The sequence below is a fragment of the Lycorma delicatula genome, chromosome 2 (genome assembly GCF_047948215.1).
Source record: "Lycorma delicatula isolate Av1 chromosome 2, ASM4794821v1, whole genome shotgun sequence".
Classification (NCBI taxonomy): domain Eukaryota; kingdom Metazoa; phylum Arthropoda; class Insecta; order Hemiptera; family Fulgoridae; genus Lycorma; species Lycorma delicatula.
In genome coordinates this window covers 3,221,243-3,241,326 of record NC_134456.1, presented here as the reverse complement: position 1 = coordinate 3,241,326, position 20,084 = coordinate 3,221,243, and the positions used below count along the sequence as shown (strand labels likewise).

The window sequence follows — 20,084 nt, the reverse complement described above, 5'->3', positions numbered from 1 at the left end:
CTACTACATTATAAAAGCAAACCCTTGGAACTTTTCAAAAGAAAATCGCATAATTTGAAAAATCAACAAGCTTCTATTTGTAAATAAAGCCATACTGATAAAAGTACACTTGAAGCACCTTATCTCATTAAGATGTAGCTAATTTGCCTAATGCCATACAATTGCAAACAAACTCACATTGCTTGCTGCAACTGATATGGTCAATGTTTTAATAGGCGAGGAAGAAGCAAAAAAAATGAAAAAGATTCCCCGTTTTAACGACACAGTATCAAAGCATGGCTATTGATATTCATGATCAGATAATTCAGCAAGTGAGTTCAAGTGAATTTTTTAGTATTCAATAAGATGAATCAACAGATGTGACAAACATTTCTCAGTTTTTGTTTTGTGAGATATGAATGTTATTTTGCAAATCAATCCTTGGTCAAATAGGACAATGTCTTTTTGATGTTTTTTATGAAGCTACTTAAAACTATGTCATAGACTGGACAAAATAAATTTCAGTATGCAACAGTGATAACTGTGATAAAACAGTGAATTGCTGAAAAAATTTTAAGATTGTCTTATATTAAGGGTGGAATGGATGAACTGCTTCATTCACAAACATGCTCTTGCCACAAAAAATATGCCGAAAAGACTAAAATTCTGTGTAAAACTGGTTAACTTTGTAAAAGTTAACCATTACAGAATAGGCTGTTTGTTAAACTACATGATGAAATAGGCAAAAAGGAAAAAGTTTCTTCTTTTCCATACAGAAGTCAGATGGTTATCCATCAACCAGTTACTGGAATTATGAGATAAATTAATATTTTTCCGTGATAAGCAAACAACATCTCAATCTTTTTATAGTATAATGAAAATATTTTGCTGTTTGCTTACTTAGCTGATGTATTTTCACGACTTCAATGTGAATTTACAAGGATACGATAAACAATTTATTAATGACAGATAAAGTTCACGCTTTCATTAAAATACTTGTTATCTGAACTATTCCCTTCAAAGCAAAAATTCTGATATGTTTCCATTCCCTCCCAATTATATTGAGGAAAATCTGGATGAAGACACTACATTATTCACCACAAGTTGGATAGCGTGAAGATGCACTTGCGTGAACTAAAAATTCAGCGGGTGGAGTATTTTCTGGAAGATAAAAATATTTTCTTAAAGAGATTGGAACCGATTCCATTTAGTGAAAACTTTGTTTGAGGCGCTAATTTACTAGTTGTGATTCACAACCAGCTCATCAAAATGTCTGCTGATAAAACATTACGACTACAATTCACATCTGAAGATTTAGGTACATTTTGGCTTGCTCGTTGAAGTGAATATGGAAATTTAGACACAGAAGCATTGAAAATATTAACCCCTTTTGTCATGTCTTACCTTGTGAAAAAATATTTTCGTCTTATTACTTGAAAACAATTTGCTTTTGTGCGTTTCTAACATAGATCCACATATGGAGAAACTTTTAAATGAAAAACAAATGCAACCATCTCATTAATTTATTTTCTTTACATATGTACTTATAAATGTAAGATGTTTATAATAAATTTTTTTTTCTCATGAAATGATTTCATTACTAGTTTACATGTAAAGTTGTAGGCTAATTTCAATGACCCCTTTCACATCACTATCACTATCAAAGGTTTAATTTTATTGACCTGAAACTACATTCTTTGTTACCAGATTACTTTTGGAATAGTAATATTAATTTCATTAAACAAATAAATTCAAAATTGGCTGATTTCAACAGTGGTTTTCTGAAAATAATTTATAATTATTTAAATATACAAAACCTGAGTACTATTTCATATGACCAGATAATGAGAACACTACTGCAATATAGCTGCCAGCATGGCTGTAACTAGATGATTTCTTTTATACATCATGAGTACCAACATTTCTTCTTGTTATTAATAAGTTGGCTTCAAAAGATGTTATTGATTACTGAATTTGCATCATTCTATTTTGCTAGATTTTAATTCGTCAAGCGTTATGCATTCATTATTTTTTTCTCATTTGGTATTAAAATGTAACTTTTTGTGAAATCAACTTTTTTTTTTTTTTTACAAAAATTCAATTTATTTTCAACATAATGCCCTTTTAGTTTGGTACACTTATTACAGCAATTTCCTACAGTTTTTATGCCTTCTATTAAGAATGATTTGTAGAACTCTCCAAAATACTCATTAGTTTCTGTAATAACTTGCTCATTTGATGAAAATTTCTTTCCACCACGTCACTTCTTTAGGTTTGCAAACAAAAAGAAGTCAGAAGGTGCTAAATCTGGAGAATAGGATGAATGAGGAAGTAATTCTTAATGCAATTTGACTAATGTAACAAGCGGAATTTTTTTTTCTTGTTAAATGAGGTCACTTTTTCTTCAATACCACATCAAATATTGAGGCATAATACTCTGCCATGATCGTTTTTCCTGAGGTAATCGATCAATATTACACATGTGTGTCCCAGAAAATCACCACCATGACCTTAAAAGCTGATGGATCTTTGCCTTTTTCAGAGGTTCATTTCAGCCAATCCACATTTTTTACTGCAGTTTTGTTTCAAACATATAATAATAAATCCACATTTCATTGACAGTAATATAACCCCGTAAAATTCATTTGGATTGTGCTGGTAAATGGTCAAATATAGCTTTGAAGTCATCACATGGCATCACTTTTAATCAGCAATTGCAAGGTGTCAGCAATCATGGTACCCATCCTGCCGATAGCTTCCACATACCCATCTACTTATGTAAAATTCACCTTACACATTCAATTGAAATGTTTATGATCTCAATAATCTCAAGTAGTACCTTCATTTGGCTATCTTACTGTACAATGTCATGGATTTTATTGATCATTTCTCAAGTAAGTCACCTCTTTTGGACATTCTGAACACTCACAATCACTTGCATGACCACAGAAAAATTCATTAAATCACTTTTGAACCATTCCATGCAAAAGAGCACAATCTCCATAATACTTTTGAAGCTTTTGTTCTCTTTCCAGAAACAGAACAAAAAATAGTAGTGTTTTGTGAGTAAGCTGAATTTGTTTTTCCATGTCTTGACATATCAACTTTCAAGTTCTGTCAAATAGCTACTAATTATTATCAGGATAACTCAAAACTTTATATGCAAGCTTAGATAAGATAAAACTTACAAACAATAGAGAGAAAGTAGTGATTGGTATGCCACATTCTGAGAAGTAACACAGTATCAAGAACATAGGGTAAGGAATATTATTGTACGTTTAGCAAGATGAAAAATTAAAACTATTACATAAAACTTAAAAGGGAAAAGTTAGGACAAAAATATTACAGTTAGAAATTTAAAACTAATTCTGAATATAATTAATGAATAATGAAATAATGAAAATATATGTATATCTTAGTAGCAAATGTTGCTGCTTAATACATTTTTTATGAATTATTTTTTTAAGTTATTTACCAAAATTCAGCCATGAAAATTAAAAAAAGAAAAAGAAATAGAAATATGAATTGTATTTTTAGAAATCAATTAAAAACCAATTATAACGCAATTAATTATATTATATTAATTAGTTATAACGCAAAATAATTATTTTTTGACTGGCATAAAATCATTTATTTGATAAATCTACAATCACTACACACCATTCAAAAATGTTCATTAGTACAAAAATTTAAAGAAAAAGTATAAAAAATTGATTATAAATGTATAATTTATCAGAAATATGTATAATTTTATCAAAATAAACATCTCCCCCTCTTTCATTTATTAAAAAGGTTTTCAAAAAATTACTAATAAATAAAAAAAGAAACTATACCTTTTGTTATAGACAGAATCTTTTTCTTGAATAGGTGTAAAATCTGCTTTTGGTGGTTCTTCATAGTCATTAGGCTCTCCATCAGTAGTATTATTATTATTTGCCCCTTCTTTACTTTTATCATTCATTGAGGATCCAGGAGAATCAGTTTTATTAAATGGTACTACACTGCCGCTATAAATAATAGAGAAAATAAAGAGGTTAAAAAGAATTTAATCATATTCTAACATAACCAATTAATAAATAATTAATTATAATTGTTATAAGGGAAAATTACTGTTCTATAAAAAAGAACCTTAAATAAGGATCACTGAGAAATAAAAGAGGGGGTAAAATTTAACAATAAATGAATGCATAAACTAGATAATACTTTTGCCACATATAAATTCACAGCTGTAGGCAGTACACTATCAATCAAAATTCAATTACATCAATCGTATATCAACTAAATATTTTTTTTGTCTCTACATAAATATATAGTATATTTTATAACAACACCGGCTAAATGAAAGTTACATATGAATAACTACTCTAAAATATATGCACCTTCTTATACTAGTAAAGATCAGTAAACACATATTATATTAAAGAAAAAACCCGCAGAAACATCAGTCACAAATAAAGAAAAAATACTGTATCACTTAGCATTATATCTTGAAATAATTTTAAAACTCCTGTTTACTATCACAATGTTATAACCAATTTAAAAGAAATGTATCATTAAACACAAATTGCACATAGAATTTCTGACCCCCCCCCCACCCTTCTCATTCTCTCTCACTTCTTTTGTTATCACTGTCTGAGATTAAGGATCAAAAAGTTTTTCAAACTATTCTTCCTGAGAAAATTACCTTGAGAGGAATATGATAGTATAGATAAATGAAGTAAGAATCGAAAGTTAATATCTAACTTAACCTCTTTTTGTAAATAGTGGACAAATCTTGAAAATTATTATGCCAAATTAGCAATCTCAAGAGTTTTTAATTATCTGCTGCATGAACTATTTAGCTCTTACTTTTTTCTTTAGTGAAAATAAGCAACCTAAGATAATTAGCTACAAATAAATGTCAACAAAATGTAGTAAAACTGCCACCAAAAAGTTAGTAGATTAACAAAAGTTAAACTTTTGTGATCTACAGGGACCAATTTATTAAAAACATAGCTTAAGCCACTGGTATTTTGGCATTATATCCTACTTTATGTCTTTCAACTTTATAATTGTATTCTTAACGATATTCCAGCAGATCGGACTGCAAGGAATTTCATTTATCATCTTATCCATGACAAAAGAAAATCCATTATTTATGTTTTTTCCTCTACAAGAATCACTGTTTCTCTTTAGAATGAGAAAATACTTTACAATTTAAATTTTATATTCAAATTCATTTGAATGAAAACCTTGAATGCCAAAAGATGGCAGCTACATGTCAAGAGATTTATAGCATGTGCCAAGAATGGTATTAATTTTATTAATTAAAAACCATAGTAAAATAAAGCACCTAAGAAGCAAATGATCATGGACTAAAATCACCAACTTGAAAGAGTCAAATAAACCAGTGAAAGGATTAATATATAATTCCAATTAATGACATACCTGGTGCAGATACCAAAAGAAATAAAACTAAAATGTAATTTTGATGTTGTGAAATCACAACCTAAATTAAAAACAAACAACTTACTATTCCTTATTTGACAAAAACTTCAAATCATGAAAGAATATTATTTTATTTTTACTTAAAATATGGACATAAAAAAATGCTGTTCATGAGAAATGCAAAGGTGAGTATACTGAGTCTTAACGAAAGAAGATAAAGGAATAATAAATAGTAATGATCCTAAGTAATTCTTATCAAGCATGACTTAAGAGCATTGGAATGTCCTCTCAAATCAGTTGGTCTCGTCTTTTGCGGCAATATGCAGCCCTCACCTCATTCAACAAAACACAACAGTAAACAGCACTGACTTTGCGTCAAAAAATCTATAAGCAAAATGCCTCACTGGTAAAAAAAAAAAAACAGTTAAAAGAACCTTGCCAGCTGACAGTCGAGTCTTGGTTTTCACTGGGGTTGCCTCCCCTCCCCGCCGCCACTCCATATTAGCTTGTTCCAAGTGGGGAGTGTATTGGCGGACCCATGTTTCGTCGTAGGTGACAATCCAACTCAAAAATGCAACACCTTCTTTTGTAAACCTTGCTGTAAGCCTCTGACAGACCTCCAAACGTCTCAACTTCTGATCCGAGGTCAAAAGGTGAGGGACCCATCTGGCACACACCCAACTGTAAGCACAGTTTGTGATGATCGCTTGACAGCTCGCATAACTTATTCCGACCTACTCTGCAATTTCGAATATTCTCTCATGATCTGATGACTGTTTGATTATACAGTCATCAGACTCCACCAGATTACTTTCTATGAAGAACACCAAAACAATATATTGCAACAGACCGCACACCGTAATAATGGCATATGTATGAAACGTTTTTGTATTGATGTTTGAGGTCATTTGCAACACCTTTTAACCGTTCCAGTTATTGTAATATCTGTTTCTATAAAATAAGGAAATAAAAATACCAAGTAATAATTAAAGTTTCATCATTACACTTCCATAATTCTAGCATATAGAAACTTTCCACACGCACTGTATAATAAATTTAATTGAAATTAATATAGAAAGACATAAATATAACCAAAAATAATCAAAAAAATATATATATATGTAGTTATGAATTACTTATGAAAATAAAAGTAGAATTATTTAATCAGAAACAGTAGGTTAATAATTCAAATAAATTTAAACAATTTTATACATTCTCAGAAAATTCAGATAACATAAGTAATAAATTTTTAAACTTAATAATAATATTTTAACGATAATGAAAAATTAATCATCACTAATGCATTTACGTACTAATTGATAATAATATTAACATTAAGAACATGATTGTAGATTCTGAAATAAATTCAAACAGAAAGAATTCTACATATAAGGAAAAATTGCATATTATCAGCTACAATATTCAAAAAATTAAAAATACAAAATTTAATAATAAACCATCAATCTATCAGTAAACAAATTATTTACAAATTATTTACAAATTATGAAAAGAATTAAATATTAACAATCTCTTAATAGTAAAATTAGATAAAACAAATTTGCTGGTTATCATGACAGTTAAAAAATATAACTTAATACATTGTTGATAATAAATTTGAGGAACTTAATGACCCAACAAACGAATTCCTTGTAAGAAAAATTTGAATAAAAAAAATTCAGATCAAATTTTTATTATAGTAATAATTTAAAATACCATTCTAGATTATATATTTTGAACTGATTGACCCTAAATTAACTGGACTAGTAAAAATTCATAAATTAAATATCGCAATGAGAACTTCAATCAATTTTAAATCTGCCCCCTGTAATATCATTTCCAAAATAATAGATAAAATTCTCAGGAATAAAATGAGTTTACCTAATATATTGAATATAAAAAATGGTTATGAATTAGTAATTAAATTAAATAATTAAAATGTAAATAAAGACACTAGAATGACATAACTAATATGTTTCCTAGCATACCTATAGACCATACCATAAATATAATAAAAAATGAATTAAAAAATAACCAAAAAGATACAAAATTTATTAAAAGTATCATCACTATTATAAGAAATAAATGTCAACAAAACTACTTTGAATTTAATAACAAATATTATACATAAAAAAATATGTTACCTATGGGATTTCCACTATCAGCATTATATCAGAAATATTTTACAAGATTTTTAGATTAAATTACTATGTGCCATTACTCATATATAAAGTTTTAATATGGTCATGATATTCTCATTATATATAACCCCATAATAAACAATGAACATCTAATAATATTAAACAAATTAAATTCTTAAAAGAAAATTAAAAATTCACATTTGAAATAGATAATATATAAAGTTAAATTATTTAGATGCCAATACCAAAATAAACAAGGACAACCACCAAATTGATACATCAGTATATAGAAAAGCTACATCAATAATATAACAATCCATACAAAATTAAAAAAGTTAAATAATGAAATAAACATCATTGAAAATGGATATTATGATACTACTAATTAATAATATTTATAAAAAAACAACTATCAAAACATAATAACACAAAATAATTATCTCACAGCCAATACATAATAAAACACAAGAGTGGAAAAATCCACTCTATATATATATATATAATAACTAGCTGACCCAGCAATGCTTCGCCATTGCTAGATTTGAGTATATATGCATATAGATTAAATGAATACAAATAAAAGTTGGATAAACATTAAAAAACTGAACATTACAGAACTTCAAAAAATTCAACCTTCCCCTTTTTCCCATCTTCTCTTTTTTCCTTTCTCCCTATTTCCCCATATCCATTTTTCAAAAAATATTACTTTTCACATAATATATATCCTGAATATGAGCCACATCGGACCATAAATAAATTTTTCAAAATATCTTGACCCCAGCACCGGGGTTCATACCGGGTTCATATTTTTCAAAAATATTTATTTTCATATAATTACACATGCGTGCACGCACACACACACACACACACACACATGCACATACACACAGCATATGAGCCAAATCAAATCATAAACACAATTTTCCAAACTATCTTGACCCCAACGCCACCTAGCGGGTCCAAACTAATTCAGAAACCTTCACAGGCATGCACACAACTCAAAAAAGTTTCATCGCAATCAGATGAATTGGTATAGGAATGCATACAGGACAAACAAACATTCATTTTTATATATATATATATATATATCATTGAAAACATTACTAAAATTTACAATAAAGAAATACTTAAATATACAAACCTAATAACCACATAATATTTTTAAAAATACAGAACTAAATAATAAAATAATTTGTGTGGAATTTATAAAAATAAATATATAATTGTGGTGGTATATATATAAGAAAAACAAGTAGATCCTTTAAAACTAGATTTCTTGAAAAATATAGAAATTTCAGAAATAATAAATTAAGTTTATATATATATATATATCAGATGAATTGGTATAGGAATGCATACAGGACAAACAAACATTCATTTTTATATATATATATATATATATATATCATTGAAAACATTACTAAAATTTACAATAAAGAAATACTTAAATATACAAACCTAATAACCACATAATATTTTTAAAAATACAGAACTAAATAATAAAATAATTTGTGTGGAATTTATAAAAATAAATATATAATTGTGGTGGTATATATATAAGAAAAACAAGTAGATCCTTTAAAACTAGATTTCTTGAAAAATATAGAAATTTCAGAAATAATAAATTAAGTTTATATATATATATATAAATTAATTGACAATCAATCAATGACTTAAAATGGGTAAACTATCCCAATATTCCAAGAAATGCATAATCCCTCTGCACATCTCCCTTCACCTACTCATTCCACATTACTTTTCAGTGGGTAAACCTCATGGGTGAACTGAAACAGCTACCAAACTGGCTCAGCTAGTGGGTGAAGATAACAGGTAAAACTCAGCCCCCTACTGCTTCTGTATATCTAATTAAAAGAAATTATGTAATAGTAGAATTCCATTTTTTTTTTTTTGTCTTCAGTCATTTGACTGGTTTGATGCAGCTCTCCAAGATTCCCTATCTAGTGCTAGTCGTTTCATTTCAGTATACCCTCTACATCCTACATCCCCAACAATTTGTTTAGAATTCCATTATATAAACAGAATGAGAAACATATGTTTCATTCACACTAGTCAAAAAACAGAATAAAATAGGATTAGATTGGGATTATATTTATAATTATTGATAAAACTATAAAGTTTGATTATCAAACCAACAAATTTATAAAATTACTAACCACAAAAAATAGCATTACCTTCCAAGTGAAAATCCAGAAGTGGTAGGCACTGCTTGCTGTGATTTATCTGATCCTGCAGTATTATCCGATTCACTTTTTGCTGTAGAATCTTGATTCAATTTTGTAACAAACGGATTAATCATTAAAGAAGCCGGATCAGGTTTGGCTAACAATGATGATATTCCACCTGCTTTATTAACAGCATCATTTTTAAATGAACTAAACAAGGAATGTGCAGAAGAATTATTTGACCCTGATTCTGATGATTTAATGATGTTATCCAAATTACTGGTACTACCAGAATTATTACCACTAGGTCTTTTAAATTTAAAATTACTAGCAGCTACATTAATTGCTGACACTAGATTATTTTTTGTACTACTACCACTATTAATATTACTGTCTTTTAAATTCTCGTCTTTAGTCGTACTGTTTTTCCTTTCTTCTTCTATCTCCATTAAATACCTAATAATATAAAACATTACATTAAAACGCACAAAAAAATACATTTTAACAATACCTAAGTTTACTAAGTAATAAATTCTCAATAAAACTAAGCTGTACACCAATAGTGTACAAAAAAAAAATTTATTTAAAATTTAGTCTGGTTAGAGAAAGTTAACTGAACTTTTTTCCCCAGTAAGTATGTAATATAAATCCAATACAAGAAGCTGTTAATACCTATTAAATTTATTTTTTGGTTATAATTTGTTTACAATTATTTTTAAAAAACATAAAAAAATAACTTCCTACATGTTAATATGGGGGAGATTCAATAATTAAAAAGACAAATTGATGTAGAAATGAAACAGTTTGTAAGAGGAGTTTTGTACTTTCATGACTTTAGGTTGGCATCATTGGAATGACCTGAGAACAGCTGACTGATAAAAATTGTTTTGTTTATAACCTCAATATTGCATTTAATGATGGCGTGTCAGCTTGAAGTTTCCACATTAGTTGAACAATGTTCAGTGAACCGTATTTTGCTTTCTGAAGGTGAAAAACTAGCTAAAATCTTTTCTTGAATGTTTTAAGAGTTTTATAAACCACAGAAATTTTTGTAAGTGGGTAGAATAGTTCAAAAATGGTCAAACCTCAGTGACTGACGAGCAACGTCCTGGCCCGCCAGTTGAAGTGTCAACTCCTTCGCTTGAAACCCACATTGACGACATTATTCGTGAAAACAGACATATTACACTTGAATACATGCAAAAACAGTTGCAGTAAGTGTTGGAACAGTTCAAAACATTATCAGTAACAAGCTCAAGGACAGCAAAACAAGTGCAAGGTGGGTCCCGAAAGAGTTAACACAACACAAGGAAACAAGACTCTAAAATGCCTACAGACTTGAAAGAATGATGTGAAAGGGAAGGTGACACTTTCTAAACAAGATATATGTGATGAAACTTGGGTTCACCATTTTGAATCAGAGTCCAAAAGACAAAGCATAGAATGGAAGCACACGGCTCAACTGTCTGACAGAAATTCAGAACATAAGCATCAGTGGGAAAAGTCATGCCCAAGGTGTCGTCTTTTGTGAGTATTTGGAAAATCAGTGTACAATAAACAGTCTACTACTCAGACAAAAAGTAAGGCTAGCAATGAGAGAACACTGCGGATCTCAAAGAAAAGGCGTGATATTATTACATGACAATGCTCACCCTCAAACTGCCCGGCTGATCCAAAAAACCATTGGAAAAATGGGTTAGGAGATTACTACCACACCCTCCCTACAATCCAGATTTGGCTCCCTCGGAATTTTGTTTGTTTGGTCAACTCAAGGAGGCATGCATTATGTGGAAAGTGCCTCAAACAACAAGACAAAGACTTCTTTGCATCAGGTATAAAAAAAAATTAGTTCATTGTTGGGACAAGTGTATTAATATTGGTGGGGATTATTTTGAAAAGTAGTAAAAATCTCATTTTGTAAAAATACAGTTTTTTTTCTACTCAATTTGTCTCTATGAATCATGAGACCTTGCCGATGATGAGGGGGCTTAAGTGCTCAGTGATACAGAGTAGCTGGACCGAAGGTGCAACCATATCAGAGAGGTATCTACTACTAAGGAAGGGGTCACCAGAAAAGTAAAAAATAGCATTCTACGAGTCGGAGCGTGGAATGTTAGAAGTCTAAAAAACGTTGGTAGGTTAAATTTAAAGAGGGAAATAGATAGGATAAATGTAGATGTAGTAGGAATTGGCGAGGTTCATGGGAAGAGGAAAATGACTTTTGGTCAGGTGAATTTAGAATAATTAATTCAGCTTCAAATAATGGGAAAGAGTACTTCAAAAGGCATAGCGACAGAATTATTGTAATAAGGATAAATTCTAAACCAAAACCAACAACGATTCTCAACATGTATATGCCTACAAGCACCCATGATGATGATGATGATGAGGTAGAGTGTGTATAGGAAGAAATTGACAAAGCAATTAAAAATATAAAACGGGATGAAAATTTAATAATAGTTGGAGATTGGAATGCAAGCGTTGGAAAAGGCAAGGAAGAAAATATTGTGCTTGAATATGGGTTGGGCAAAAGGAATGAAAGAGGGGACCGACTTATTGAGTTTTTCACAAAGTATAATTTAGTTGCCAACACCCAGTTTCAATATCATAATAGAAAAATATACACATGGAAAAAATTAGGTGTTACTGCAAGGTATCAGATAGATTATATCATGGTTAAGCAAAGATTTAGAAACCAACTAGTCAACTGCAAAGCTTACCCTGGAGTAAACATTGATAGCGACCACAATTTAGTGATAATGAAATATAGATTGGGGTATAAAATCCTGAAGAAAGGTGTCAGATGAAAGAAGATAGAGAAGCTTGAAGAAGAGGAGGTAAAGAAGATTTTTGAGGAGGACATCGCACGAGATCCGAGTAAAAAAGATAAGGTAGAAAATGTAGAAGAAGAATGGGAGAATGTTAAAAAGGAAATTCTTAAATCAGCAGAACCAAACTTCAGCAGAACAAAGGGAACTGGTAGAAAACCTTGGATTTCAGAGGATATATTACAGCTGATGGATGAACACAGAAAATATAAGAATGCTAGTGATGAAGAAAGTAAAAGGAACTAAAGACAATTAAGAAATACTGTAAACAGGAAGTGCAAACTAGCGAAAGAAGAGTGAATTAAGAAAAGTTTCTGAAGTGGAAAGAGAAATGAACACTGACAAAATAGACTGAGCATACAGGAAAGTTAAACAAAGATGGTACACTGATATATAGTACGAAAGGAAAAGTCAATAGGTGGGTGGAATATATTGATGAGTTATATCGAGGAAATAAATTAGAAAATGATGTTATAAAAGAAGAAGAGGTGAAGAGGATGAAAGAGGAGAAACAATACTGAGATCTGGATTTAAGAGAGTATTAAAAGATTTGAATGGCAAAAAGGATCCTGAAATAGACAGAATACCAGCAGAATTACTGCGCAGTGCAGGTGAGGAAGCAATATAGATTATACAAACTGGTATGAAAAAGGATCAGTTCTGTCAGACTTCAAAAAGATTGTATAGTCATGATACCAAAGAAAGCAGGAGCAGATAAAGGTGAAGAATACAGAGCAATTAGCTTAACTAGTCATGCATAAAAAATCATAACTAGAATTCTGTACAGAACTGTGAATTGTGGAGGAAGTGTTAGGAGAAGACCAATTTGGTTTTAGGAAAAGTATAGTGACAAGGGAAGCAATTTTAGCGCTCACATTAATAGTAGAAGGAAGATTAAAGAAAAACAAAACGACATACTTGGCATTTATAGACCTAGAAAAGGCATTCGATAACATAGACTGGAATAAAATGTTCAGCATGTTAAAAAAATTAGGGTTCAAATACAGAGATAGAAGAATGTTCGCTAACATTTACAGGAACCAAACAGCATCAGTAACATAAGAAAGAAGCCATAATAAAAAGGGAGTTTGACAAGGATGTTCCCTATCCCCACCTTTTTAATCATTACATTGAACTAGCAGTTAATGATGTTAAAGAACAATTTAAATCCGGAGTAATAGTACAAGGTGAAAAGATAAAGATGCTATGATTTGCTGATGATATAGTAACAGAGAGTAAAAAAGGTTTAGAAGAAACAATGAATGGCATGGATAAGTCCTATGCAAGAACTACCACACGAAAATGACCAAGAAAAAAACAAAAGTAATGAAATGCAGTAGAAATAATGAAGATGGACCACTGAATATAAAGATAGGAAAAGAAAAGGTTATGGAGGTAGTAGAATTTTATTTGGGAAGTAGAATTACTAAAGATGAACGAAACAGAAGCGATATAAAATGCCAAACAGCACAGGCAAAACGAGCATTCAGTCAGAAATGTAATTTGTTTACATCAAAAATTAATTTAAACGGCAGGAAATGATTTTTGAAAGTATATGTTTGGAGCGTAGCTTTGTATGGAAGTGAAACTTGGACGATCGGAATACCGATGATGAGAAAAAAAGCTTTTGAAATGTGATGCTACAGGAGTATGTTAAAAATTAGATGGGTGGATATAGTGACAAATGAAGAGGTGTTGCGGAAAACTGTTGAAGAAAGAAGCATTTGGAAAAATATAGTTAAAAGAAGAGACAGACTTATAGGTCACATATTAAGGCATCCTGGAATGGTCGCTTTAATATTGGAGGGACAGGTAGAGGGAAAAATTGTGCAGACAGGCAACGTTTGGAATATGTAAAACAAATTGTTAAGAGATGTAGGATGTAGGAGGTATAATGAAATTAAATGACTAGCACTAAGTAGAGAATCTTGGAGAGCTACATCAAACCAGTCAAATGATTGGACAAAAAAAAATTTCAGGGTCTTCTTAAAGTGGAAAGGATGAAGGAAAATTGTGTACAACAGGCATAATAGTAGTTTGAAGGAAATTATATAATTATGTAAATATTCAATTTTTTTTTTTTTAGAAAAAGTTCAATTTTATTTTTCAACAGACCTTATGAACAGGTTTGAACAATTACTATTTAATGCATTCAACTACGAAGGTTGTTATCTAAGGAATTTAAACTTTTTAACATCAATATAATGTCCTACCTTTCATAATCTCTGAACACCGGTGTCAGTATACACGAAGGGTCTTTATCAACATGTGTCTTAATCCAGTCAGCAACACACTGATTCAGTCTTATTAATTTAGCAGGATACTTTTTACTATTAGCACAATCATCAGAATCATTTACACTGGAAATCTGAGTAGCTGTAGTTGTATTTATAAAAGCATTACTTGATGACACTGAAGCACTTAATGAAGATTGAGGCTGATCCTGAATACCATTAGAGGTAGGTGATGTCGCACTATTATTAAGAAAACTAAATGTTGACTTTACATCAGCACTGGACGTCATCGGTGGTTTATCAGTGTTAAATCCATAAAATGAAGAAAAGACGTTTTTTGATGATCCCTGAAATAAAATGTATGTAACAATTTTTTCGTTCTTATAAAAATTGATTAATCATATATATTAAGCATTCTTTGTATCCATCTATGTGAATTACTTATAATACAAAAACATTATTTATGTACATCGATTTAAAGAATCTGAGAACCATAAGCATGTGGGAATTTTTTGTAACATCAAATCTTATCTTACAGTTTAAAATTCACAAAATTTACCATGAATTTTTTATTCTCTTCTATGGCTCTTCTAATCTGGGCTGTGGACCTGGATGCTGAAAAAGAGTAGATGCCTCTTCCAAAATGTGTTTACAAACAATACACATTTCTCTACCCTAAAACTGACAGCCCACCTGCAGACTTCAGAGCACCTCCCCAGTTAGCGGTTAATGGTGAGAAACAATAAAATTGGTAACAACAAATAATGTGATTACCAAAATATAGGTAGAGACAGTTTTGAATATAAATTACATAGAAACTAGACAGAGACAGGTGAATTTGAGCTGCCTCCTGAAAACAGTTATTTGATGAAATTCATTCATGTTACAAGAGACCTGATTCATGCTGGCATTAGCTATAAAATGTCTGTGGAAGACTATTATTATTATTATTATTATTATTATTATTATGTGGAAGGTTCACAAGAACCTAGACCAAAGCTAAGTAATTTCCTCCAGGTGTAGAGCAGTAGCTATATCAATAAAATTAGTTTACACATATATGCTTATAGTTCGTTTACTTAAGCTGCTCAACTGAATTAAAATACCACAAGAGTACATATGACCATCTGGATAAAGATTAATTTTGTTTACACAGAAAAAACTGGAAAGAATGAAATAAAAAAACTATGCCACAGATTTCTCTTTAATTTTTTCTAGCTGAAATTTTGACAATATATGTAACTAATACTTTAGGCCTGTTTCTTGCAATATATTTGCACTCTCTTCTACTATATTAAAATGATTATTTTAATTACCAGTAAATTACAATTACCATTACACAAACAGAATATCATATAATCCTGAATTCTTTAATTTTCTCAATGAAACAACGCTATTATGCAATGCATAATATAACTGCCACAAAAATATTATTCATAAAAATAAACAAGTTTGTAATCTTTTTTTAATACAAATTTGGTCTGAAGTTCTCACCCAGATACACAAACAATTTCAAATTTATAGAAATTAAATTAAAAATATATTAACAAATATTAAATAATTATTTAAAAATAATTAAATAAAATTCTAATTAACATTTAAATTTAATTTAATTTTCTATCAACATGTTTATTCCTATGTCTGCAAATGTAGTGCTGGAAATCTCTTGTCATGTCATCTGGAGATTGGAAGTAAGTTATGAATGTTTGTAAGTTTTATTGTTACAACATAGCATTCACATGTGTGTCTAATATTTAGAATAGAAAGGGAAAATATTTCATACAGTTATTTATTTACAAAATATTCTAAAAAATAGAAATAAAAACTTAATTATTCAAATAAAAACAATATTTACTAAAAATTAGTTCATTAATATAATATGCACTTCACAAACCAAAAAATACACTCATTGAAGCAGCAGAAACATTTATGTATAAAATATTTAGTTTTAGAAACTTAATTACTGTAATGCATGAAATAATGATTGGCATAACAATACCAAACAGTTAGTTTGGCTCTGTGAAAAAAAGGAATGGGAAATCCATAAACCTGGAATGGCTACACCATTCTAAAAGTGGCTACACCAATTTCAGATGGAATATACCATTCTCAAGTTAGGTCACCTGTAATATTTTTATTACATACACTACATACACTGTGTATATTTACAAAATAATACAAAAGAACATGTGTGACAAGCAGTTACTGCACAAAATACATGAACTTACCATTATATGCATTATGTGTCACCAAACCAGCTAGCTAGCTGCAGGCATGTATTCTTCATCACAATAAAATATTTATAAAAATAAAATATTTATAAGGTAATCTGAATCAGATGTCAATAACTGCTTAGCAGCAAACATTACAACTGTTTACAGATGTTCTTGACAACCAAACAATAAAGACTTTAGGTTCATTTTTCATTAGCCTACATGTCATGGAATTTAATTCCATAGAAATTTAAAATAATCTGCAGATTTTACATAAAATATATTGTACTATCTAATTTTACTTTCCTGAAAACATAGATCTAGAGCTATAACCCACCAGGTTGATCTAGTGGTAAACTTGTCACAAATCAGCTGTCAAAGTCAAAAGTTCTAAGGTTTAAATCATCCTTATTATATCATAACAAAGACTTTTATATGGATTTGGATACTACATAGTAGATACCGGTGTTTTATTGTGGTTGGGTTTTGATTTAAATTAAAAGTATGCAAAAGAAAGGATATGTAATGGTAAGGGAATTGTTATTTTTAAAATAGGCTTCAATCACAAACGCACAGTGTTCACCTGACCAACTCATAGCGGCAACTAAAATGGTATGACTACAGCTACGAGAGACCAATGTCCCACCTAGTGACTACCAGTGAGACAATGGCATATTGGCATAACTATCAGCGAGAGAGTGGTCTCACTGATAATTATGCAAACATAACAATGTTATGACTAGAAAATAGTCAGATCATTCTACCAGACCCTTTATTACAACAAAACTTCATCATAATTCATCCCCACCCCCAAAAAAGAAATTTTGGGCAACTTTTTATTGGCTGTACATTTTTTTGTGGAATTTTTTGTAGTTTCTTCTAATTAACACAGTAAATATAGAAAAATCAAACAATTTCTTGGAAGGTGTTTTTGAAGGTGGGAGAGCATTTTTTTGAATTTTAAAAACTTTTTTTGATTCATTTAAACATACAATGATAATTTTACAATAAAACTTCATAAACTAACTCCCCCGCAAAAGAAATCTTAAGTAACTTCTATGTATAATTATTTTTCCACTGCATGAGAATAACAAACCAGTACGCCAAGTAATTCAGTTGTCAGATCTTTTTATTAATGTATGTTTTATGTGTAAAGAAATATTTTTTAATGCTTGACAACCTCAACTATCATACTGATGTTTTTTTTATGACATTACATTATAACATATGTTAAAAATCAAATAAATGGTTATTCAAAAAACAAATAAATTTCAAACCATAAAAAAATCATTACCTGGTCTACTTGTCCTGTCGATCTCCTTTTAGCAACTTTAAAGATTCTTTTCTGCATTGTATCATTTGAAGCTTTTTGAAATGTTCCTGCTACTTCAGGTTCATCTTCTCTATCCCAGTTTTCATGATTTAACTCACTGGTAGCTCCACGTTTGGCCATTAAAACTACAAGTAAAAAAATAAAACAAAAAATAAAATACTGTGACAAATGAACAAAAAAAAAAAACCATTTGCATACTATCTTAACAGTAACTATTGTAAATGTACAGGAAAAAACGTGTTTACACAGCAGATTAACGATTCTCATGAGTTAATGCATATATAAGTAATAAATACATTACATATATAGTTATATATATAATTTGTTATGTAAGTAATAAATATATAAAATTTAATAATAAAGTGAGAGTTCTGTGAATTATTTTGTTTTGTCTCTTCTTTGATTTTTATAATTACCTTACTTCATCCATTACTTCTTAAACCCACCTTCTCTGATTTTCATAAGTGCAATCAAAATTGATGTTAAACTTTCAAATAGTTCCTTCCAGTCCTTTACCCAGCCTATCTGCCCATTCATTACTTTTTTATTTAACTTGATTAAGTAACCTATGGCCGGCCAGGCAATAAAATGTACCAGTCATTAAAATTTTCTTAAAGACTACACAAATATGAATTCCAACATATTTCCAAGTAGAGAATATAGTTTGGTGTTTATAGGCGGTGCCAAAATTGCTTTAAATTAAACTTTGGAAATTTGTTTAAATCTTCTGCAGTTCTAAATCCACAGAATTCCACATCATACAATACAATGTTTTTACACACCATGTTAAAAACTTCTGTTTAGCAGAGAATGGAATCCCATACTTTTTCATAGAATTTCTCTATATCCTATTCAATGTTGAACTTAACAATTGCCATCCTTGGGTTTTAACTCAACATGGAGGCCATCCTCCCGTAGCATCAGAACTGTAACTGTTCTAACCATTATTCTTTTAATACATTTTACCTTAAATATACAATACAGAACTTATAAAATAAGATACTTCTGACCATATAATCCAAAATAGTTCTCAAGTCAATAAGAAGGAAAAAAATTTTTTCACTTATCTTAAATTCATTAATTTAAGACAAATTATACAAATTAAAACATTATCAATAGCAGAGTAGTATTTGCTACAAAAGCTGGTCCTGTAATATGATATATTACATATAAATATGACATATCATATATCATATATACATTATATATACATCATACATACATTATATATACATCATATATATACATTATATATACATTATATCATATTAATATTATATATATATATTGGTATATTAATGTAATATACTATTCAGTATATTACATTTTAAAGCCAGCTTTTCCAATCTTTGCATAAGCACATCGTTCAATAATTTAGAAAATGAGGAAGTATGGACTATATCGACTAACATATTTAAATAAACAATCTTTAAACTATCTAATTCCCAAACAAATTTGGCAATTTTTAAACTTTCATTAAACCAAAAAATATCTCAAATTTCTGCTGAAAAATTTTATATAAATTTTATTTTTCTCCCTCTAATGGAACAGAATGGAGAGAGTTTCAATATTTCTCCCTACAGATCGCAGAGCCTGGATAATATCCTTTGCTGCTGTATCTTTCTATTATCGGGCGGGTGTCATGGGTTATTTAGTGGCGGTTATAAATTTTAAGTTTTTATTTATTGACAGATTTGGTCATTTGCGTTCCTGTACGTATGGACCAGCGTGAAATTTATTTACTGGATC

General features: G+C 29.7%; 1 protein-coding gene across 2 annotated transcripts in view; it reads right to left on the bottom strand.

Annotated features, from left to right (window-relative positions):
- Nup50 (nuclear pore complex protein Nup50) overlaps positions 1-20,084 on the bottom strand; it is a 54,942-nt gene that overhangs the window by 16,436 nt on the left and 18,422 nt on the right. For both annotated transcript variants that reach the window (XM_075358168.1, XM_075358167.1), the window contains 4 exons: positions 18,297-18,460; positions 14,769-15,136; positions 9,737-10,183; positions 3,813-3,986 (listed from right to left, as the gene is read on the bottom strand). In XM_075358168.1, coding sequence (XP_075214283.1) covers positions 3,813-3,986; positions 9,737-10,183; positions 14,769-15,136; positions 18,297-18,455 — 1,148 coding nt within the window. In that variant the 5' untranslated portion in view covers positions 18,456-18,460. The remainder of the gene's footprint in view (positions 1-3,812; positions 3,987-9,736; positions 10,184-14,768; positions 15,137-18,296; positions 18,461-20,084) is intronic.